The sequence below is a fragment of the Nylanderia fulva genome, unplaced genomic scaffold (assembly GCF_048542155.1).
Source record: "Nylanderia fulva isolate GAGA-0341 unplaced genomic scaffold, ASM4854215v1 Scaffold361, whole genome shotgun sequence".
NCBI classification, from domain to species: Eukaryota; Metazoa; Arthropoda; class Insecta; order Hymenoptera; family Formicidae; genus Nylanderia; species Nylanderia fulva.
In genome coordinates this window covers 32,400-58,449 of record NW_028190435.1, presented here as the reverse complement: position 1 = coordinate 58,449, position 26,050 = coordinate 32,400, and the positions used below count along the sequence as shown (strand labels likewise).

The 26,050-nt window shown below is 25.1% G+C and overlaps 2 protein-coding genes across 2 annotated transcripts in view; both read right to left on the bottom strand.

Annotated features, from left to right (window-relative positions):
- The window catches only part of LOC114945146 (uncharacterized), a 57,807-nt gene that overhangs the window by 5,177 nt on the left and 26,580 nt on the right, over positions 1-26,050 (bottom strand). The window lies entirely within an intron of this gene.
- LOC114943341 (uncharacterized) lies at positions 1,082-5,491 on the bottom strand. The gene is made up of 6 exons (XM_029318923.2): positions 5,170-5,491; positions 3,103-3,444; positions 2,558-3,005; positions 2,310-2,440; positions 2,057-2,171; positions 1,082-1,868 (listed from the first exon to the last, which is right to left on the bottom strand). Exons 1-6 carry the CDS (start codon positions 5,331-5,333, stop codon positions 1,779-1,781), a joined length of 1,290 nt encoding a protein of 429 aa, XP_029174756.2. The 5' UTR covers positions 5,334-5,491; the 3' UTR covers positions 1,082-1,778.

The window sequence follows — 26,050 nt, the reverse complement described above, 5'->3', positions numbered from 1 at the left end:
TTTATCACAGATATCGCATGCTCCACGTTGTTTGTTATACCTTCTAAAATAATGCCACATCCATTGAAGAGATCCTCTGCATAAATGATACGATGAAAACATTCTTCGGTAATAGTTATGTTAAACTTTGTTATGATTCTTATTCCATTAAATTTATGTTCTTCTTTTGATTGTCTAACGAAATTAGTTAAAATATTTCAATTTACATCATGATAAATGCGCCGCATAATAAATCAAAGAATGAATTTATATATTTAAAAAATACAGCGCAGACATTTAAATTAATGTTTAGATTTTTAATTTTAGTTTAATTAAATTTTTTCAAATTTATTTCAATTTATAAATACAAACATTTATATGAATTATTAGTATCGTTACGACATTATTTATACTATGAAATATATTTCAATCTTTCTTTCTCTCTCCCTCCCTGTCTATTTTTCTTTCTTTTTAATAAATAATGTACAAATTCTAAAAATTTCAAAAATTTTATGTAGTTTACTCGCGCGTATATACGGGGTGTAAACTATTATATAACGTGATCTAGAGGATTATATATTGTTTAAATCGCTCGATCACTGAAGAAACATATTTGTAAAATTAATAAATTAATTTTTGAAAAATAAAATATAAGATGAGTGTTCTAACAGAAGTTTAAAAGAAACGGAAATTAAAATGTTACATTTTGAATGACATTAAATGTGTTCTGTGCTCAAATGCGGAGTACATTTGCTGTCTCATTACTAAGCATGTGTTTCTCAATTATGTGTTTTTTATATTTTCAGATATATAAAAAATTTGTCTTTTATTAAACATTGTTGTTTATTAATATACCTGTTTTTACTTATTCAAATGCAACACTATCGTCTACAAACGTTTCAAAATATTAGATATTAATAAATGGTAAATTTTAATTATGTCATATTTTGCATATACTTAAAGTATTAAAAAGATGTTCATAAATTAATTAATTTTTCTAAATTTTTAATTTTATAAATTTTACTGCACTAATTCAAATTCTTGCAATTACAATTTTTCTTATTTTAATGTTTATATTAATTAATACAATAAATATAGCAGAGAACAATAAATATATTTTATTCGTCGTTGATTTTTAATTGACATTGCATACAAAAATGGGACATAGTATTTCTCTACAGAAGTCGAACATATACGTGTATATACATGTATATGTCAATATAACATCTGTCTATTATGTTGGTCCATGCAACTATGGCATATTTTACGTTTTTATTTATTTGTGCTACTATTTGAAACGAAATATAAGACACAAACTGTAAAATTTGTACTTTAATTGATTTTTTGTGAATAAATGTTTGAGTAAACACTTAACCACGTTAAATTATAAAAAATTGTAGATTATACATATTGTTATCTAAAAGAATTGTTATCTAAAAGAATCTCACAATGTTCAATATTTTTACAATTGTATATATATTATATACTAATATGCGATTGTTAGTGCGCGGATGTACTTTACTCATATTGTACTCATATTTCTCAAAACATGATGACAAAAATAGACACAGATGCAGGCTCATATACTACTCAAAACACGGACATATTATGATATCTTGAAACTGTTTGCAAAATACGTCATTATGAGTATATATAAATATGCCTAAATTAATATAATTACTCACATTTTGCATCATATGTATATATAACTTGTACTCATAATACTCTATCATCATAATATGATTACAAAACATACAATACATTTTAATCATATCAGAAGATCTTATATAATGCTCTATTTAATTATCTCTATATAAAAGCAATTTTCTTATTATATATAATTGTTCCCTTATAAATTCGTCAACTATATTTGTTGTGAACTCCAACATCTAAAAAAATTAATTAAACATGAATATATAGACGACATGTAAATAAAAATGTAATTATAAATTAAAAAAATGAGAGATTGCACATTTCTCTTCTTCCTATACATATTTAGTGTAATTTATTGGTTCTTTGTAAATTTACAAGTACATTAATAACTTAAAATTATTAGAAGTAATAAGTAATTTTCAACCTTTTTAATTGTTAAGACTGGTCTCCAATTATTTGATTGATTATCAGTAAGACAATTCGGGTAATCCTCGTTTGTTATGTAAAAATTTCGTGCATTTTCTAAATTATCCGTGACGCTGTAAACAATTAAAATATTACTTTAATCATTATGAACATTTTTATAATAAAAAATTATATATGCATGCGTATAATAAAAAAAGAAAGATTATTGAGAAATAATAATAATGTTGATTCTAATATATATTTATACTTACAATTCTGATTTCCAAAACATATAGAATTCATTTTCAATATCTAGTACATCGCAACGTAGACCAAGTCTTCTAGCCACGCTATGAAATATTGTATATACAATGATATCTCTACCAAATTTACTTTGTAAAATCTGTGCCAGGTATAATACAGGATAAATTAATCAATGCGACAGAATATTAAGAACAATATATAATATATATATATATATGGCTCATAGTTATATATATTATAATCTCTAATAACTTACATAATCTATACAAATCCATTTGATATCATCGGGTGAAAATGGGGAGATACATTGTTGAAAGTTCAAGGTGCCAAATATATATTCCTGGAGTGTATCCATAATCTGCGTACTTTCTGTTTCATCCCATTGATTATCTTCGATATTGTTGGTTTTCCAATCGTAAAAAATTTCTTCTGACGTGGAGAATATCGAATGGTTCGGATGCTTCTCTCTGAGACGATTCCGTACCTCTTGTGCGATTGTATCCAATGATGCACTTACATTCGTGTAACATACATCTTTTCGAGGTTGAATACGTTGTGCTATGAAAGTACAAATTTCTTCCAAAAGCTGTCCTTTTTCAGGTTTCTTTATATATCTGTCCAACTCATTTCGTATCGAAGATAGTTTTTCATAGTGAGACATTTTAATATTGCAATATCTTTCGATTGATTTGCAATCAATTCCTCTAAAAAATTTATATATTGAAGTATTAAGTTAATCAATAAAATAAAACATTAAATTGTGATAATAGTAGCTCTATAATATATATGAAGATATCCTACCGTGGAGATTGTGTAAACAAGCATTTAATCTCCTCAATATAAAACATATATTTCAGCACATCTGTAGGCTCATGTGTACGTTTAGGAATAATTTGATTTATATATTCATCGATATTACCGATGAATTTCATTACATTTTCGAATGTTAATACATTAACAATTAAGTCAAAATAATTTTGATTTGATCTTATATTGTAATAATAATAATAATTATAAAAAAAAATTAGAGACAAATTATTTCGCAATTGTATCACAGAATTTATGCCTTTTGTAACAAAGTTTATGTTTTTTCCATGCTTTGTTTCCTTAAGACTTTTATATTTTTTCATTGCATAGGGCCATCTAAAATAAAACATTAAAAATTTAAAATACGACCATAAAATATTGTAATAAATTTTTGATAATGATACTTAGTGTTGTGTCATGATTATTATAAAATTAGATAGATAAAGATGAGATAAAAGTATGTAAATTCATCTTAGATAGGATAAAGATGATTTTGTTTTAAGTATATCTAGACAAAATATATAATTTAATGGCGTTATATTTAGATAATTGTTTAGATAATAATATTTAGGACTGCTTATGTAAATACAGTTATACAAAAAATATAAATTATAAAAGGAATACAACAGTATATGTATTTATATTTTTATATATAAATTATTATCGCTTTACTGTCTACTTTAAGTATTTTTAAGTGCTATGACTCTACACCAAAATGATCTAAACATTGTTTTAGATAAATTGTATAGTAAAGATAATATTTTTATTATCTAAAATGCAGATATAAAGATAATTCATATTTTTATTATCTATATGCAGATAAGATGACGCCATAGTTCTTCCATTTAATTTTATTTAGATAACACACAGCAAACTTTGATGATAATAAACAATGTGATTGCACAAGTAATTTTTCAAATTAATAAATTTTTTGAAGTATACAATTCAAAGCATGAGTACATATATGTCACTTCTTTTTATACTTTAATTAGAAAAATTAAAATATATAACATTCAATATTAATTTGTAATAAATTTATACTTGGATGAATAACATTTGTTTTATATTTATTTTTGAACTACATATTCCTAAAAGTATATTAAAACTCAATTTTCAAATTTTGATTTTAATATGTATATTTCGTAATTCTATACGTGTATTCTATATGGAATTATTAAACATTAATGTGCGTGTGTGTATGTATGTATATATTAAGTTTCTTTTTAAATATTTTGTAGAACAATTTTTTCAAAAGCATATTTACATACAATGTCGACTGTGCTTATACATGTTACTTGGCACGTTTTTACTTTTATAAAAATTTTATTGTGAATTCAATGCTATTTATAAAAAAGAACCGATAGAAAAATATCAAATCTGTTTGTTTCTATTACAAATATATATCATATATATAATTTTTATATTTAAAAATGCAATTAAATATATTGAAGAATACACATTATAATAAATAAACAAAGTTACTTTTATGTTGTATTTTTAAGAATTAAATCTAAAAAAAAATTATTTAATGACTGAATATTTTTCGACCGATATATATATATATAGGCTAATTAATATTTATTTAATTAATCGCACAACGTTTCATATAATTTTTGGCCTTCTCAAATGTTACTGTTAAGTGTGCGAAGGACCAAAATTATATGGTCGAAACACCGTGGTCAAAACATTGTGTGATTAATTAAATAAACATCAATTGACAAATGTCGGTTGAAAAATATTTGGTCCTTCAATTTATGACACCCGAAAATTAAGAGTTCTTATCAGAATATTATATTTAACGTTTACATCCATATATATATATATATATATATATATGTATATGTATATCATATATGTATATATATAACGGTAGAGTTTGCCAAAATTATTGAGCAATAGAAAAAATGAAAGCGAATAATTTAATATGCAACATATCTAATTTTTCTAATATTTTGTATTTATTATATATTTATAATATACGTTCTTCGCAGAAGTGATATACATTGTGCGACAGGTTAATGAGACAAAATAACAAAAAGATTTACAAGCCACAAGAATTACCTTTGAGATAACTTTTTTTCCAAGAACTTGTCATATGTGGCTGCATAACGAAATTGCTTGCACACGCATCGAAAGTTGATGATATCTTCAATAGTGAGTACATTATCGTCGAGAATGTGGCTTATCATCTCCTCTGGTAAGTACGTTATCTTATAATCAGACATTATGAGAAACAAAACACAAAAAAAGAATGTAAATTAAAGTGATTGCAATAAACTATTCGCGTAATTCCTTGCTTTTCGCAGTACAAGAAATGCGTCTGCCGATTACGAAGAGCACAGATGTGTGTTTGATGTACACGAGAGACGTTTTCCACACTGTAGACGTTCTGTTCTTTAATATAAATTTGACCTTAAATTTTAAAGCATTATTGCTTGTTTTCACTAAGATATAGGTATAAGTACTTGCCACGGCATGCGCAGAAAATGTAATTTAGAACTAGCAAATTTACCGTTTCTTCCTATGTGCTTGAAAGATAGAACGTGGTAAATAATTTATTTATTATTTATTTTATTATCATTATTTATTTATTTATTGTTCTCTATACATATAAGCTTAATTAAAATAATATATTTTTTTAAATTTATCAGTTATTTTAAATTTTACTAATTTTTATGTATTTATATTATGTATTATTTAAGCTTAATTAAACTAATTTTATTTCAAATTATCAATTATTTTATTAAATTTTATAAATTTTTTGTATTTATATTTTACAGTTTACAACTCCAGTACTGTGCATTATGAAATATTCTCGATAAGAGAGAAAGGGAAAGAGAGAGATTTACATTTTGCATTTTTCAAATCTTTACAGATATAATTCTCAGCTAAAATAAAATTTCCGACTTACAATACAAATATTTAATATTTGATGTATGTACATAGTTTATATAAGACTATGCTACAATTTTATGTAGTTTTATTTGCGCGTATATACGGGGTGTATATATTCTAGAAATCTAAACTTTATAAGAATATAAAACTTTATGGATTAAATACAAACTCAAAATGAACAGACTATGCGAACTCAACGCAGATGTTTGTGAATAAATCTCAATTCGAGATTTTAATTTCTATGTTTTCTTTTGATCTCCCTACAAAGATGTAGAAAAACAAAATATATCGGTCCAAAAGTTGCTGAATCGGAAACTGAGGAATTAAAATTGAGATTCTAAAATTGAGATAAATTTGCAAAATTTGAAATTATACTAATATTTTCTTACTTTATTATTTATATAATTGAATACAATAAATATCGCAGAAAGATAATAGCTATATTTTATTCATCGTTGATTCTCAATTGTCGAACATGTATGTATATATGTATGTGTCAATAACATCCTATGATCTATTATGTTGGTCCGAATCTGTAGATTGATCTGTAGGTGGATTATATATTATGATAATTTCCACAGCATATTTCACGTTTTCATTTATGTGTTCTACTAATTAAAATAAGACAGAAACTGTAAATTTTTTACTTTGATTTTTTTGTGAATAAATGCCTCAATTAACACTTAAAACACGTTAAATTATAGAAAATTGTAAATTATACATAATTGTTATCTGAAAATATCTCACAATGCTCTTTATTTTTACAATGGTATATGTTATTTACTAACTAGCGATTATGTTAGTGCGCGTATGTTTTTTACATATTACAATTCATTAATCCCAAATAGATTATTATGTGTCCATATAAACGTTTCAACAAAATCTTTTATCATGACCAACATCTGAAAAAGTTAATTAAACATAAAAAAAGATTAAATGTAAACAAGAATCTAATTATAATGTAAGAAATGAGAAATGTACGTATCTTTTCTTTCTACACACATAATGTAATTTATTAATTGCTTGTCAATTTACAAGCATATTAATGACTTAAAATTAATAGAAGTAATAAATAAGTTTCAACCTTTTCAGTTCTTATTTTGATGACGTCATGATTTGTTTCACAAGACTTGTAACCTGGTAGATAATTATGAAGACAATTCGGGAAATTTTCGTCTTCTATGTAAAAACATCGTTCATTTTCTAAATTATTCATAACGTTGTAAACAATTAAAATATTATCTTAATCATATGAAAATTTTTATAATAAAAAGTTATATATGTATGCGTATAATAAAAAAAGAAAGATTATCGAAAAATAATGATAATGTCGAATCTAATATATAACTATACTTACAATTTTGATTTCCAAAATATACAGATTTCAGTGTAAACATCTATTAGATCGCAACGTAGACCAAGTCTTCTAGCCACGTTATGATAACACATGTATTACAAAGTAAATATGGTCAAGATATTGTATATACAGCAATATCTTGACCATATTTACTTTGTAATACCTGTGCCAGGTATAATACAGAACAAATTGATCAAAGCGAGAGAATATTAAGAACAATATATAATATATACATATATGGCCCATAATTATATATATTATAATCTCTAATAACTTACATAATCTATACAAATCCATTTGATATCTTTGGGTGAAAATGGGGAGATACATGCTCGAAAATTCAAGATGCTAAATATATATTCCTGGAGTGTATCCATAATCTGCGTACTTTCTGTTTCATCCCAATGATTATCTTCGATATTGTTGCTTTTCCAATAGGAAAAAGTTTCTTCAGACGTGGAAAATATCGAATGGTTTGGATGCTTCAGTCTGAGACATTTCAGTACCTCTTGTGCGATTGTATCCAATGATGCACTTACATTCGTGTAACATACATCTATTCGAGGTTGAATACGTTGTGCTATGAAAGTACATGTTTCTTCCAAAAGCTGTTTTCTTTCAGGTTTCTGTACATATCTGTCTAACTCATTTCGTATCGAAGATATCTTCTCATAGTGAGACATTTTTATATTGCAAAATTCTTGGATTGAATTTCGATCAATTTTCCTAAAAAATTTATATATATTAAATTATTAACTAATGAATAAATACAATAAATTTGTAATAATAGTAGCATTATAATATATATGAATATCCTACTGTGGAAATTGTGTTAACAAGCTTTTAATCTCCTCAATATAAAACATACATTTCAGCACATTTATAGGCTTACGTGTACGTCTAAAAACAAGTTCATTTTCATTCAAACGATTTGCATATTCATCGAATTTATCACTGAATTTCTTTACATAATCGAATTCCAATACTACATTATTAATTAAATCATTGAAATAATTTTGATTTGATATTTTATCATAATAATAATCATGAAAAAGAATTAGAGACAAATAATTTCGCAATTGTGTCGCAGAATTTATGTCTATTGTGACAAAGTTTAGGTTTTCTCCATCCTTTGTTTTTTTAAGAACATCATATCTTTTCTTTGCATAGGGCCATTTAAAATACGACCATAAAATATTTTAATAAATTTTTGATAATGATTCTTAGTCTTGTGTCGAGATTAATTTAAAATTAGCTGGATAAAGATCCTAAAAAAAATAAGGATCTCTTATAAAAGGGATACAACATCATATGTATTTATATTTTTATTTATAAATTTTTATCGCTTTACTGTCTACTTTAAATATTCTTGTGTGCTATGATTCTAAACCAAAATTATTGGAATATTATTTTAGATAAATAATATAGTAAAGGTAGTACTTTTTTTATCTCCTTGTAAGATGCAGATATAAAGATAATTTATATTTTTACTATCTATATGCAGATAAGATGACGCCACAGTTCTTCTATTTAATTTTATTTAGATAACAAACAGCAAACTTTGATGATAGTAAACAATGTGATTGCACAAGTCATTTTTCAAATTAATAAATTTTTTAAAGTATACAATTCAAAGCATGAGTATATATATGTCACTTCTTATTATACTTTAATCAAAAATAGAAAATATATAATAGTCAATTTTAATTTGTAATTAAATTTATATTTTTTAAATTTTGATTCTAATATGTATATTGCATAATTCTGTAAGTGTATTTTATATGCAATTAATAAACATTAATGTGCTTATGTGTATGTATGTAATTAAATATATTGAAGAATACACATTATAATAAATAAACAAAGTTACTTATATGTTGTATTTTTAATAATTAAATTTAAAAAAAAACTATTTAATGACTGAATATTTTTTGACCGATATACATATAGGCTAATTAATATTTATTTAATTAATTACACAACGTTTCATATTATTTTTGGTCTTCTCAAGTGTTACTGTTAAGTGTGCGAAAGACCAAAATTATATGGTCGAAACACCGTGGTTGAAACATTGTGTGATTAATTAAATAAACATCAATTGACGAATGTCGGTTGAAAAATATTTGGTCTTTTAATTTTTGACAGCCGAAAATTAAGAATTCTTATCAGTATATTATATTTAACGTTTACATTCCATATATATATATATATATATATATATATATGTATATGTATATTATATATGTATATATATGTATAACGGTAGAGTTTGCCAAAATTATTGAGCAATAGAAAAAATGAAAGCGAATAATTTAATATGCAACATATCTACTTTTTCGAATATTTTGTATTTATTATATATTTATAATATACGTTCTTCGCAGAAGTGATATACATTGTGCGACAGGCGTTAATGAGACAAAATAACAAAAAGATTTACAAACCACAAGAATTACTTTTGAGATAACTTTTTTTCCAAGAACTTGTCATATTCGGCTGCATAACGCAATTGCTTGCACACGCATCGAAAGTTAATGATATCTTCAATAGTGAGTACGTTATCGTTGAGAATGTAGCTTATCATCTCCTCTGGTAAGCACGTTATCTTCCAATCAGACATTATGAGAACCGAAACACAAAAAGGGAATGTAAATTAAAGTAATTGCAATAAATTATTCGCGTAATTCCTTGTTTTTTGCAGTGCACGAAATGAGTCTGCCGATTACAAAGAGCACAGATGTGTGTTTGATGTCCACGAGAGACGTTTTCCACACTGTAGACGTTCTGTTCTTTATTATAAAATTTGACCTTAAATTTTAAAGCATTATTGCTTGTTTTCACTAAGATATAGGTATAAGAACTTGCCATATGATATCATATTGTAACTCTGTATAATGAACACATTGACTTGGCGGAATCTTGACTACTCATCAATCTAAACAAACACGGTGAAACACACTACAATGATGAACTTACTCGGAAATATGCTTGATGATGAGGACTAACTTTTTGATGCTGGATAACATCTAATTGTTTCAATTCTCATGTCAAGCGGTTCTGACGATATTTTCAACTAATAATGTTCAAAAGGATTGATGACGTGGAATGGACTGTCAACTTGTTCTACTAACAACAGTGAGCTCGTTTACATGTTTTTTGACATAATTAAAAGTTTACCATCTCGGTTAAAAAATGGTTAGCCGATTAGAAACAATATCTATTTTAATAAATGATATAAGCGTAACCCAATATAAATCTAATGACTCATCAAACCAAAAATTCATTAAATAATAGACTCTAATGCGTAATATTTCATAATTTTATTTAAAAGTATTTTTTATCGTTTTTTTTATATTTACTGAAAAAGGCTGAGGTAACAGCCAAAACGTTTATTTTTTTATTTTTTTATTTTTTTATTATTATTATTGTATTTACTAAGAAATAAAGTAATTATGTGTTGACATTACATCTCTCACTAATTTAATATGCTCGTTATAGTTGGCCCTGTCTTTCTAAATTTTAATTTTATTAAAATAGAGATTCTAAAATTGAGAATCAAGTTGAGACTTATTTCTAAATAGTCTTATTGTTAGCACTATGCAAATTCCGTGCTTCGTGCACAATTATAAGACATAGGGGAAAAATTAATTTTTATTTTCTAAAACACAAACCCTCGCCTTCGGTTCGCATACCCTTGTTTATTTTGAGACTAACTTTCTTATTCATTAAGTATATTTGTTCATTTATTTTTCAAAAGTTTATATTAATCATTAAAAAAAAACTAAATAATAATATTTATATTTATCGGTTTTTTACTTACTCTTTTGGTAGCTCTTGGAGAAGTGCAATGATATTATGAAATTGAAATAAATAACATTAATTTAAAAGAATTATTTATCTTATTAAATTTTGCGTTTCAGAATGACCATAAATGTGTTTTATATCCAAGTGTGGAGTATATATGCTGTTCTAAGCATGTGTGTTACAATTATGTTTTTTTATATTTTCAGATATATATAAGAATTTGGTATAAGTCTTTGTACAATTATCTGATTTTAATATATTTTAATATATATTTAACGTTGTTCGTTATATTTCTTAAAATATTGCTTTATCCATTGAAGAGATCCTCTACATAAAAGAAAGATATAACTTGTTGAAATTAGTTAAATTTTAAAGTTTTGCTTGAATCTTGCACAAATTTTCAAATACTGCAATTATCATACAATATATCATACAAAATCTAATATCATTAATACGTTTTTATTGTCTTTTTTAACACAAAAGTATTATATATATTTTAAAATATATAAATTATTGCCTTTTATTGTAACATACGTGTTTTTACTTATACAAATGCAACACTATCGATGATACAAGTTTCAAAATAATAGATATTAATAAATTGTAAATCTTAATTATGTCATAATTTTTCTAAATTTTTAAATTTATAAATTCTACTGCACTAATTCAAATCCTTGCAATCACAATTTTTCTCATTTTATTGTTTATATAATTGAATACAATAAATATAGCAGAGAACAATAAATATATTTTATTCGTCGTTGATTCTCAATTGACATTGCATACAAAAATAGGGCATAGTATTTATCTACAAAGGTGAAACGTATATATGTATATACATGTATATGCGTCAATAAAACATCTGTCTATTGGTTGGTCCATGCAAGTACGGCATATTTTACGTTTTTATTTATTTGTTCTTATATTTAAAACGAAATACAAGACACAAACTGTAAAATTTGTACTTCAATCGATTTTTTTGTGAATAAATGTCTCAATAAACACTGAACCACGTTAAATGATAAAAAATTGTAAATTATACATATTGTTATCTAAAAGAATTGTTATCTAAAAGAATCTCACAAAGTTCAATATTTTTTTAATTGTATATATATTATATACTAATATGCGATTGTTAGTGCGCGTATGTTCTTTACCTATTACAATTAATTTGGTGTAATCGCAAAGCTTTTATTTTATGTTCCGCTATAAAATCTATAAGGGTATTTTTTGTTAACACCAACATCTAAAAAATTAATTAAACATGAATAAAGACGACATGTAAACAAAGATTTAATTATAAATTAATAAATGAAAGATTCTACATTTCTCTTCTTTTTATATACATATAATGAATAAATGTCTCACTAAACACTTAAACATATTAAATTATAGAAAATTGTAAATTATACATAATTGTTATCTAAAAGCATCACAAAGTTTAATATATTTTTACAGTTGTATATATTATATAATACTATTCATGATCCGTTTTCTATTTCAATTATACATTTTACTTTGACTAATCCCAAATCTGTTATTTCATGATTCATTATAAACTTTCCAACGAAATTTTTTAATATCAACAACATCTAAAAAAGCAAATTAAACATGAACAAAAATTAAATGTAAACAAAAATCTTATTATATAAATTAAAAAATGAGAGACAGTACATTTCTTTTCATCCTATACATATTTATTGTAATTTATTGATTCTTTGTAAATTTACAACTATATTAATAACTTAAAATTATTAGAAATAATAAATAAGTAATTTTCAACCTTTCTAATTGTTATTGCGACTGGTCCCCAAAAATTTGTTTGATTAAGACAATTCGGGTAATCTTCGTTTTTTATGTAAAAATATCGTGCATTTTCGGAATTATTCGTGACGCTGTAAACAATTAAAATATTATCTTAATCATATGAAAATTTTTATAATAAAAAATTATATATGTTTGCGTATAATAAAAAAGAAAGATTATCGAGAAATAATGATAATGTTGATTCTAATATATTTCTATATTTATAATTTTGGTTTCTAAAATATATCGAAATGATCGATAATAGTTAGTACTCGTATATCGCAACGTAGACCAAGTTTTCTAGCCACGCTATGAAATATTGTATATACAATGATATCTTGGCCGTGTTTACTTTGTAAAACCTGTGCCAGGTATAATGCAGGATAAATTAATTAAAGCGATAGAATATAAATATTAAGAACAACACATATAACATATACGTATATGGCCCATAATTATATATGTATTATAATCTATAATATCTTACATAATCTATACACAAACAATTGATATGTACGCGAAAGGACTTGCATGGTCGAAAGTTCAAGGTGCCAAATATATATTCCTGGAGTGTATCCATAATCTGCGTACTTTCTGTTTTATTCCAATGATTATCTTCGATATTGTTGGTTTTTCAATAAGAAAAAGTTTCATCAGACGTAGAGAATATCGAATGGTTCGGATGCTTCTTTCTAAGAGAATTCAGTACCTCTTGTGCGATTGTATTCAATGATGCACTTACATTCGTGTAACATACATCTTTTCGAGGTTGAATACGTTGTGCTATGAAAGTACATGTTTCTTCCAAAAGCTGTTCTCTTTCAGGTTTCTTTATATATCTGTCCAACTCATTTCGTATCGAAGATAGCTTCTCATAGTGAGACATTTCTATATTGCAAAATTCTTGGATTGAATTGCGATCAATTTTCCTAAAAAATTTATATATATTACATTATTAACTAATGAATAAATACAATAAATTGTAATAATAGTAGCATTATAATATATATGAATATCCTACTGTGGAAACTGTGTTAACAAGCATTTAATCTCCTCAATATAAAACATACATTTCAGCACATTTTTAGGCTTACGTGTACGTCTAAAAACAAGTTCATTTTCATTCAAACGATTTGCATATTCATCGAAATTATCACTGAATTATTTTACATCATCGAATTCCAATACTACATTATTAATTAAATCATTGAAATAATTTTGATTTGATATTTTATTGTAATAATAATCATGAAAAAGAATTAGAGACAAATAATTTCGCAATTGTATCACATAATTTATGCCTTTTGTAACAAAGTTTATGTTTTTTCCATCCTTTGTTTCCTTAAGATTTTCATATTTTTTCTTCACATACGGCCATCTAAAATACGACCATAAAATATTGTAATAAATTTTTGATAATGATACTCAGTGTTGTGTCAAGATTATTTTAAAATTAGCTTGATAAAAATGAGATAAAAATATGTAAATTTATCTTAGATAGGATAAAAATGATTTTGTGTTAAGTATATCTAGATAAAAGATAAAATTATATGGCAAATTATCAAGATAATTTTTTAGATAATAATTTTTAAGACTGCTTATGTAAACACAGTTATACAAAAAATATAAATTATTAAAGGGATACAACAATATATGTATTCATATAAATATAAATTAACGTATAAGACGGGCAACAAGAGCCAAATCGCGGATGACAATGCGTTATCCTAACGAAACTAAATAATTTTTCGTTAGAATTAAATATCGGTGCACAAGGCACCAAATTTTACTTGGACACGGCCAAGATTTTAAATATGAAATAATCTCATCTTTTGAGATTTAATTTCAATACCCCTTTTAACCCCCCACGGAAAATAAATAAATGAATGTAAGAGAAAAATATAGATCCGAAAATCGCTGAATCGGGAATCGAACTCGAGACCTTTCACCCGAGAAAAGTATAGAATCGAAAGGATCTGAATAGCTCAGCTGGAAGAGCAGTCGCCCGGCAAGCGAAAGGTCTCGGGTTCGATTCCCGATTCAGCGATTTTCGGATCTATATTTTTCTCTTACATTCATTTATTTATTTTCCGTGGGGGGTTAAAAGGGGTATTGAAATTAAATCTCAAAAGATGAGATTATTTCATATTTAAAATCTTGGCCGTGTCCAAGTAAAATTTGGTGCCTTGTGCACCGATATTTAATTCTAACGAAAAATTATTTAGTTTTGTTAGGATAACGCATTGTCATCCGCGATTTGGCTCTTGTTGCTCGTCTTATACGTTAATTTATATTTATATTACAGAGCCTTGTTAAAACTCTTATATTTGATACACGCTGGCTTAAAAAATGCGTTTGTTTACCAACATTAATATATATAACAGAGAAAAGTATAGAATCGAAAGGATCTGAATAGCTCAGCTGGAAGAGCAATCGCCCGGCAAGCGAAAGGTCTCGGGTTCGATTCCCGATTCAGCGATTTTCGGATCTATATTTTTCTCTTACATTCATTTATTTATTTTCCGTGGGGGGTTAAAAGGGGTATTGAAATTAAATCTCAAAATATGAGATTATTTCATATTTAAAATCTTGGCCGTGTCCAAGTAAAATTTGGTGCCTTGTGCACCGATATTTAATTCTAACGAAAAATTATTTAGTTTCGTTAGGATAACGCATTGTCATCCGCGATTTGGCTCTTGTTGCCCGTCTTATACGTTAATTTATATGTATTCATATTTTTATTTATAAATTTTTATCGTTTTACTGTCTATTTTAAGTATTTTTATGTGCTATGATTCTAAACCAAAATTATCTGAAAATTATTCTAGCTAATTTAGTAAAGGCAATACTTTTTTTTATCTAAGATGTAGATATAGAGGTAATACATATTTTTATTGTCTATATACAGATAAGACGCCAAAGTTACATTTATACAATTTTATTTAGATAACACTGATGATAGTAACAATGTAATTGCACAAGAAATTTTTCAAAATAAAAAATTTTTTAATATATACAATATTCAAAGTATTAGTCAAAATATCACTTTTTTATACTTTAATAAAAAAAATAAAATATATAAAATTCAATTATAATTTGTAATTTAATTTATACTTGACTGAATGACATTAGTTTTATATTTATTTTTAGACTACATATTCCTAAAAGTATATTAAAACTATATTTTCAAATTTTTAATATGTATATTGCGTAATTCTATATGTGTATTCTGTATGCTATTAGTAAACATTAATGCGCGTGTGTGTGAATATATTATATATCTTTTTAAATATTTTTTAGAATAACTTTTTCGAAAGCATATTTACATAAAATGTTGACTATGTTTATAAATGTTACTTGGCATGTTTTTACTTTTATGAAGATTTTATTGCGATTTCAGTGCTATTTATAAAAAAGAACCGTTAAGAAATATCAATTCCGTTTATTTTAATCACTAATATATAGCAAATATATAATCTTTATTTATAAAATACAAATAAATATATTGAAGAATACACATTAAAATAAATAAGCATAAAGTTACTTTTAAGTTATATTCTTAATAATTAAAAATCTAAAAGAAATTATTTAATGACTAAATATTTTTCGACCGATACAGCCCAATTGATATTTATTTAATTAATCACACAACGTTGAAATCATATAATTTTTATCCTTCTCAAGTGTACTGTCAAGTGTGCGAAGGACCAAAATAATATGGTCGAAACACCGTGATCAAAACTTTATGTGATTAATTAAATAAACATCATTTGGCCAGTATTGGTCAAAAAATATTTGGTCTGTTAATTTTTGACAGCCGAAAATTAAGAATTCTTATCAGTATATTATTTAATATTTACATTCCAAATAAACATTTATCTATAACGGTAGAGTTTGCCAAATTTATTGAACAATAAAAAAAATCATTTAGTAAAATAAAATGCGATAATAAAATAAATTATTTAAATTTAAGTGATTCAATGGAAGTGAAGTGACTTAATACAACATATCTAATTTTCCTAATATTTTTTTAAATTATACTATTTATGTTATATATAATGTAATATTAAAGTACATATTATATTATATTATATTTTTTTGAATAATAATGTAATAAAATTCACAAGACAATGAGCTAATGTGAACTAAAAGATCTAAAAAAATAGGATTATTTGGAATTACTATAAACAATAAATAAATTATTTTACTAATTGAATCAGTATAAAAAATAAATTGAATAATTGAAGAAATAATGTTAAAGATTACGTAGCTAACACGCTATTTTGTCCGTTTTGTATTTATTTATTCTATTCTTTTCTATCTGTTTTTATATACATTATTAAAGTTTTTGTTTTTTTACACTATATTTTTAATATTTTTTATATTTACAAAATACATTCTTTGCTGAAGAAATATACATTATGCGACAGGCGTTAATGAGACAAAATAACAAAAAGATTTACAAACCGCAAGAATTACCTTTGAGATAACTTTTTTTCCAAGAACTTGTCATATGTGGCTGCATAACGAAATTGCTTGCACACGCATCGAAAGTTAATGATATCCTCAATCGTGATAACATTACAGCCGAAAATGATGACTATTATCTCTATTGGTAAGCTCGTTGTATCAGACATTATGAAAAACGAAACACAAGAAAGAAATATAAATCGAAGTGATTGCAATATTCTATTCGCGTAATTAATTTCTTGCTTTTCACAGTACACGAAATGAATCTGCCGATTACAAAGAGCACAAATGTGTGTTTGATGTACACGAGAGATGTTTTTTACACTACAGACGGTCTGTTCTTTATTATAAAATTTGACCTCACATCCTAAAGTCTTATTGCTTCTTCCCACTAACAATAAGATACAAGTATAAGTATTTGTCACTGCATGCGCAAAAAATGAAATTCAGAACTAGCAAAAATTACCATTTTTTCCTATGCACTTGAAAGACTGAAAACGCAAGAGACTTACACAGTAGCATTAAGATACTCTATCTCAGATTGTCTAACAAAAAGATAGAGATATTATTATAATCCAGGCAATAATGCTAGACACACTGTTTGTTGTGAGCAGCAGGATAAGTAAACCATCTGATAAAAGTGGAACTACTACGTGGTAGATAATTCATTTATTATTTATTTTATTATTACTATTTATTTATTGTTCTTTATATTTAAGTTTAATTAAAATAATAGCATTTCAAAATATATCAATTATTTTATTAAATTTTACCAATTTTCATGTATTTATTATATTTTATTTATTATATTTTACAGTTTACAACAATGCTGTGCATTGTGTCGGTTAGTCTGACCAATTTTTTATTTTAATGTTAAGTTATAACAATTTTGTAAAAATCATGTATGAGAAAGAAATATGTATTGCAAATAATATTAGTTTGGAACAAAAATGAAAAAGTATTTTTACCATTAAATGAACGCGTGACGTTCATTTATTGGTTAAAACACAAAACTTAAAAAACGTTTGCACAGCAATTTTAGATGTATTGTACATATGTATTTCCAAACATTTCAATAAAACATGTATAAATAATGTCCTAGCGATATAATTCATATAAATATTCGTGTTGTAAAAATCAAGGATTTTATTTTAGCTGAAAATTTTATCTATATAAAGATTTGAAAAATGTAAATTTCTCTCTTTCCCTTCCTCTCTTATCGAAAAAATTTTATAAAATTTTATATAAATTATATGCAATATATTGTATATACTGTACTGTATATACTATGTATTGTGTATAATTAGTTTAAAAATATTCTACAATTTTATGTAGTTTTACTCACGCGTATATACGGGATGTAAACTATTACATAACGTGATATAGAGAATTATATATTGTTTAAATTGCTCGATCACTGAAAAAACATATTTGTAAAATTAATAAATTAATTTTTGAAAAATAAAATACAAGATGAGTGTTCTAATAGAAGTTTAAAAAAACCGGAAACTAAAATGTTACATTTTGAATGACATATTAAATGTGTTCTGTGCACAAGTGCGGAGTATATTGGCTGTTTCATCACTAAGCATGTGTGTTCCAATTATGTGTTTTTTCATATTTTCAGATATATAAGAAATTTTGGTATAAGTCTTTGTACAATTATCACATTTTAATATATTTCCTGATATAGAATAATAAGGCCGTACACATGAAATATTATATATACATTTTTTTATGGTTCATTCTTATATAATATTTCATAGATGTGTATCGCTAGATGGCAGAATAAAATTTTTATCACAGATATCATGTTGCACGTTGTTTATTATATTTTTTAAAATAATGCCTCATCCATTGAAAAGATCCTCTACATAAAAGAAAGTTATAACTTGTTGGAATTAGTCAAATTGTAAAGTCTTGCTTGAATCTTGCACAAATTTTTAAAATCTGCAATTATCATACAATATATCATAGAAAATCTAATATCATTAATACGTTTTTATTGTCTCCTTCAACACAAGAGTATTATATATATTTCAAAATATAAAAATCATTAATTATTAATATACCTGTTTTTACTCATTCAAATGCAACACTATTAATTATAAAAGTTTTACAATAATAGATATTAATAAATGGTAAATTTTAATTATGTCATATTTTGCATATACTTAAAGTATTAAAAAAAAATTCATAAATGAATTAATTTTTCTAAATTTTTAAATTTATAAATTCTACTGCACTAATTCAAATTCTTACAATCACAATTTTTCCCATTTTATTGTTTATATTAATAAATACAATAAACATAGCAGAGAACAATAAATATATTTTATTCGTCGTTGATTCTCAATTGACATTGCATACAAAAATAGGGCATAGTATTTATCTACAAAAGTCGAACATATACATGTATATATGTATATGTCAAAATAACATCTGTCTATTATGTTGGTCCATGCAACTATGGCATATTTTCTGTTTTTATTTATTTGTTCTACTATTTAAAACGAAATATAAGACACAAACTGTAAAATTTGTACTTTAATTGATTTTTTGTGAATAAATGTCTCAATAAACACTTAAACACGTTAAATTATAAAAAATTGTAAATTATACATATTATTATCTAAAAAAATTGTTATCTAAAAGAATCTCACAAAGTTCAATATTTTTACAATTAGATAAGAAATAATTTTGTCAGTTCTCAATATTAAATAATAATAATATTTGTGATATTTTTAAATCGGCTAATAGAGCCCAAGCGCGAAAAATTAATTTTTCGGAACTGTATCTCTTGGTTTGAGATTACTAAGTTCCATATATAAATTAATCTCAAACTTACATATGAAGAAAAATATAGGTGTGATTTTTCTCGCTTATTTTTCTCCATATGTAAGTTCGAGATTAATTTATATATGGAACTTAGTAATCTCAAATCAAGATATACAGTTCCGAAAAATTAATTTTTCGCGCTTGGGCTCTATTGGCTGATTTAAAAATATCATATATTATTTACAATTGTATATATATTATATACTAATATGCAATTGTTAGTGCACGTATGTTCTTTACCTATTACAATTAATTCGGATTAATCGCGAAACTTTTATTTTAGGATCCGCTATAAAATCTACAACAATATTTTTTGTTAACACCAACATCTAAAAAAATTAATTAAACATGAATAAAGACGACATGTAAACAAAGATCTAATTATAAATTAAAAAATGAGAGATTCCACATTTCTCTTCTTTCTATATACATATAATGAATAAATGTCTCACTAAACATTTAAACACGTTAAATTATAGAAAATTGTAAATTATACATAATCGTTATCTAAAAGCATCACAAAATTCAATATATTTTTACAGTTGTATATATTATATAATACAATTTATGATCCGTTTTCTGTTTCAATTTTACATTTTACTTTGACTAATCCCAAATCTCTTATTTCATGATTCGTTATAAACTTTCCAACGAAATTTTTTAAATTAACGTATAAGACGGGCAACAAGAGCCAAATCGCGGATGACAATGCGTTATCCTAACGAAACTAAATAATTTTTCGTTTAGAATTAAATTTTTTAATTTCAACAACATCTAAAAAAGCAAATTAAACATGAACAAAGATTAAATGTAAACATAAATCTTATTATATAAATTAAAAAATGAAAGACAGTACAATTCTCTTCATCCTATACATATTTATTGTAATTTATTAATTTTTTGTAAATTTAACCCTATATTAATAACTTAAAATTAATATAAAAAATAAATAAATAATTTCCAACCTCTGTAGTTGTTATTGCGAGGTGGCGAAAGTAATCTGTTTGACTCCTGTACTCTGACATATAATCAGTAAGACAATTCGGGAAATTTTCGCCGTTTACGAAAAAACATCGTGAATTTTTTAAACTACTTGTGACGCTGTAAACAATTAAATTATTATTTTAATCCTTATGAAAATATTTATAATAAAAATTATATATGTATGCGTATAAGAAGAAAAGAAAGATTACCGAAAAATGATGATAATGTCGAATCTAATGTATCTATACTTACAATTTTGGTCTCCAAAATATACAATAGCGAGGCCAAATAAGTATTATATCGCAACGTAGACCAAGTCTTCTAGCCACGCTATGAAATATTGCAAATATAATGATATCTTGACCATATTTACTTTGTAAAACCTGTGCAAGGTATAATACAGAATAAATTAATCAAAGCGAGAGAATATTAAGAACAACATATATAACATGAACATATATGGCCTATAATTATATATGTATTATAATTTATAATAACTTACATAATCTATACACAAACATTTAATATCTTTGGGTAAGAAATTAGTCAAAAATAAGTAAGAAGATGGTCGAAAGTGCCAAATGTATATTCCTGGAGTGTATCCATAATCTGCGTACTTTCTGTTTCGTCCCAATGATTATCTTCGATATTGTTGGTTTTCCAATAAGAAAAAGTTTCATCAGACGTGGAGAATATCAAATGGTTCGGATGCTTTTCTCTGAGACGATTCCGTACCTCTTGTGCGATTGTATCCAATGATGCACTTACATTCGTGTAACATACATCTTCTCGAATTTGAATATATTTTGCCACAAAAGTACAAATTTTTTCCAAAAGCTGATCTCTTTCAGGTTTCTCTCTATATCTGTCCAACTCGTTTCCTATCGAGAATAGCTTTTCATAGTGAGACATTTCTACATTGCAATATCTTTCGATTGATTTGCGATCAATTTTTCTAAAAAAATTATAAATTGTAGTATTAAGTTAATAAAATAAAACATTAAATTGTGATAATAGTAGCTCTATAATATATATGAAAATAACCTACCGTGGAGATTGTGTAAACGAGCATTTTATTTCCTCAAAATAAAACATACATTTCAGCACATCTATAGGCTTATATATACGTTTAGGAACAAGTTAATTTACATATTCATCGATTTTACCGCAGAATTTTATTACATTTTCGAATGTTAATACATTAGCAATTGAGTCATCAAAATAATTTTGATTTGATCTATTATTATAATAATAATCGTAAAAAAGGATTAGAGACAAATAATTTCGCAATTGTATCACATAATTTATGCCTTTTGTAACAAAGTTTATGTTTTTTCCATCCTTTGTTTCCTTAAGACTTTCATATTTTTCTTTGCATAGGGCCATCTAAAATACGACCATAAAATACTGTAATAAATTTTTGATAACGATACTTAGTGTTGTGTCAAGATTATTTTAAAATTAGCTAGATAAAGATGAGATAGAAGTATGTAAATTCGTTTTACAATTAGATAGGATAAAGATAATCATCTAGACATTGATCTAGACAAAATATATAATTATATGGCGATATATCTAATCAATTTTTTAGATAATAATATTTAAGACTGCTTATGTAAACACAGTTATACAAAAAATATAAATTATAAAAGGAATACAACAGTATATGTATTTATATTTTTATTTATAAATTTATATCGTTTTAAGTATGTCTACTTTAAGTATTTTTAAATGCTATGACTCTACACCAAAATGATCTAAAAATTGTTCTAGATAAATTATATAGTAAAGATAATATTTTTTTTATCTAAAATGCAGATATATAAATAATTCATATTTTTATTATCTATTTGCAAATAAAATGACGCCATAGTTCTTCCATTTAATTTTATTTAGATAACACACAGCAAACTTTGATGATAGTAAACAATGTGATTGCACAAGTAATTTTTCAAATTAATAAATTTTTTGAAGTATACAATTCAAAGCATGAGTACATATATGTCACTTCTTTTTATACTTTAATCAAAAAAAGAAAATATATAATAGTCAATTTTAATTTGTAATTTAATTTTACTTTTCAAATTTTGATTCTAATATGTATATTGCATAATTCTATAAGTGTATTCTATATGCAATTAATAAACATTAATGTGCTTATGTGTATGTATGTATATATTAAGTTTTTTTTAATATTTTGTAGAACAATTTGTTCGAAAGCATATTTACAAACAATGTCGACTGTGCTTATATATGTCACTTGGGATGTTTTTACTTTTATAAAGATTTTACAGTGATTTTAATGTTATTTATAAAAAAGAACCGATAGAAAAATATCAAATCTGTTTCTATCACGAATATATATCATATATATAATTTTTATATTTAAAAGTGCAATTAAATATATTGAAGAATACACATTATAATAAATAAACAAAGTTACTTTTATGTTGTATTTTTAAGAATTAAATCTAAAAAAAAATTATTTAATGACTGAATATTTTTTGACCGATATATATATAGACTAATTAATATTTATTTAATTAATTACACAACGTTTCATATAATTTTTGGCTTTCTCAAGTGTTACTGTTAAGTGTGCGAAAGACTAAAATTATATGGTCGAAACATCGTGGTTGAAACATTGTGTGATTAATTAAATAAATCAATTGACTTGAACTTTTTTTCCAAAAACTTGTCATATTTAACTGCATCACGAAATTGCTTGCACACGCCTCGAAAGTTGATGATATCTTCAATAGTGAGTACATTATCGTTAAGAATGTGGCTTATCATCTCCTCTGGTAAGCACGTTATCTTACATTCAGACATTATGAGAAACAAAACACAAAAAAGGAATGTAAATTAAAGTGATTGCAATAAACTATTCGCGTAATTAATTCTTTGCTTTTTGCAGTACACGAAATGAGTCTGCCGATTACGAAGAGCACAGATGTGTGTTTGATGTACACGAGAGACGTTTTCCACACTGTAGACGTTCTGTTCTTTATTATAAAATTTAACCTTAAATTTTAAAGCATTATAGCTTGTTTTCACTAAGATATAGGTATAAGGATCTGCCACGGCATGCGCAGAAAATGTAATTTAGAACTAGCAAATTTACCATTTCTTCTATGCGCTTGAAAGATAGAACGTGGTAAATAATTTATTTATTATTTATTTTATTATCACTATTTATTTATTTATTGTTCTTTTTATCATTTAAGTTTAATTAAAATAATATATTTTTCAAATTTGTCAATTATTTTAAATTTCACTAGTTTCCATGTATTTATATATTATATAATATTTAAGTTTAATGAAAATAATATCGTTCAAATTATGAATTATGTTGGCATTTATTCGTTGGGCTCGACTTATTTAGTTATCCGTCGTCCGTCTTGTTATTGCGGGCATGTATTATTATAAGGCATTGTCTCGGTATTTACATTCTTTTGTATTGTATGTCTTCCGTACATGTTTATCCGTTCGTCGTCTGAGATTTTTGTCGAATTCGTGTCCTCGCGTGATTGGCGCGATTTGAAGCGTCGGTTATTTTGACGGCGGTATATAAGACGACCGCCGGTCGAGAGACGCGCTCTCATTATTGATTCTTCTCCGAGTAATAAACAGTTCTCAACGCATCAAGAGTATTTTATTTCAAATATATATCACTCGCCCAACAATTATTTTATTAAATTTTACTAATTTTCATATATTTATATTTTACACTTTATGATTCTAGTGCTGTGCATTGTGTCGACTTTTTATTTTAATTTGGAGTTGTAATAATTTTGCGTAAATCATGCATGAGAGAGAAATATGGATCGCAAATAACATGAGTTTGGAACAAAAATGAAAAAGTATTTTTACTTAACGCGTGACGTTCATTTTTGTTAAACGCACAAAACTTAACAAACTTTGGCACAGCAAATTTAGATGCCCATATGTATTACCGCAAACATTTCAATGTCTAAATAATATCTTAGCGATATAATTCATATAAATATTCGTATTGTAAATCGAGGTTTTTATTTTAGCTGAGAATTTTATCTGTAAAGATTTGAAAAATGTAAATCTCTCTCTTTTTCTTTTTCCTGTATCAAAAATATTTTATAAAATTCTATATAAATTAATAATTTTTATTATATACAACATATAAATTGTATATAGTAAAAATAATACATGATAAATCTAATGAATATATTAAATTAATGTAACACTTTAGTTTCAGTGTCTATCAAACTTTTATTAGAACACTCGAACCTTCTATTTTATTTTTCCAAAATAAATTTATTATTTTTTAATTAATAATTAATTAATTAAAAATAGAAATAAACACATAATTGAGAAACACATGCTTAGTGAAGGAACAGCAAATATACTTCACATTTGGGCACAGAATACATTTAATGTCATTCAAAATGTAACATTCTAGTTTCCGTTTCTTCTAAACTTCTGTTAGGACACTCATCTTGTATTTTATTTTTCAAAAATAAATTTATTAATTTTACAATAACATTTCTTCAGTAATCGAGCTATTTAATCGATTTATAATTCTCTATATCACGTTATGCAATAGTTTCCACCCCGTATATACGTGCGAGTAAAACCACATAAAATTGTCGAATATTCTTCAAATATGTACATTATTTATTAAAAAGAAAGAAAGATAGACAGAGAGGGAGAGAGAAAGAAAGATTGAAATATATTTTATAGTATAAATAATGTCGTAACAATACTATTAATTCGTATAAATATTCGTATTTATAAATTAACATTAAGGCG

What these genes read in the sequence shown, in the direction of transcription:
- LOC114943341 (XM_029318923.2), bottom strand. Translation starts at nt 5,333, where the DNA reads ATGTCTGATTATAAGATAACGTACTTACCAGAGGAGATGATAAGCCAC. An exon ending in GAAAAAAAGTTATCTCAAAG is followed by an intron (nt 3,445 to 5,169) that starts GTAATTCTTGTG and finishes GTTTTATTTTAG; the next exon opens with ATGGCCCTATGCAATGAAAA. An exon ending in TTGTTTACACAATCTCCACG is followed by an intron (nt 3,006 to 3,102) that starts GTAGGATATCTT and finishes TAAATTTTTTAG; the next exon opens with AGGAATTGATTGCAAATCAA.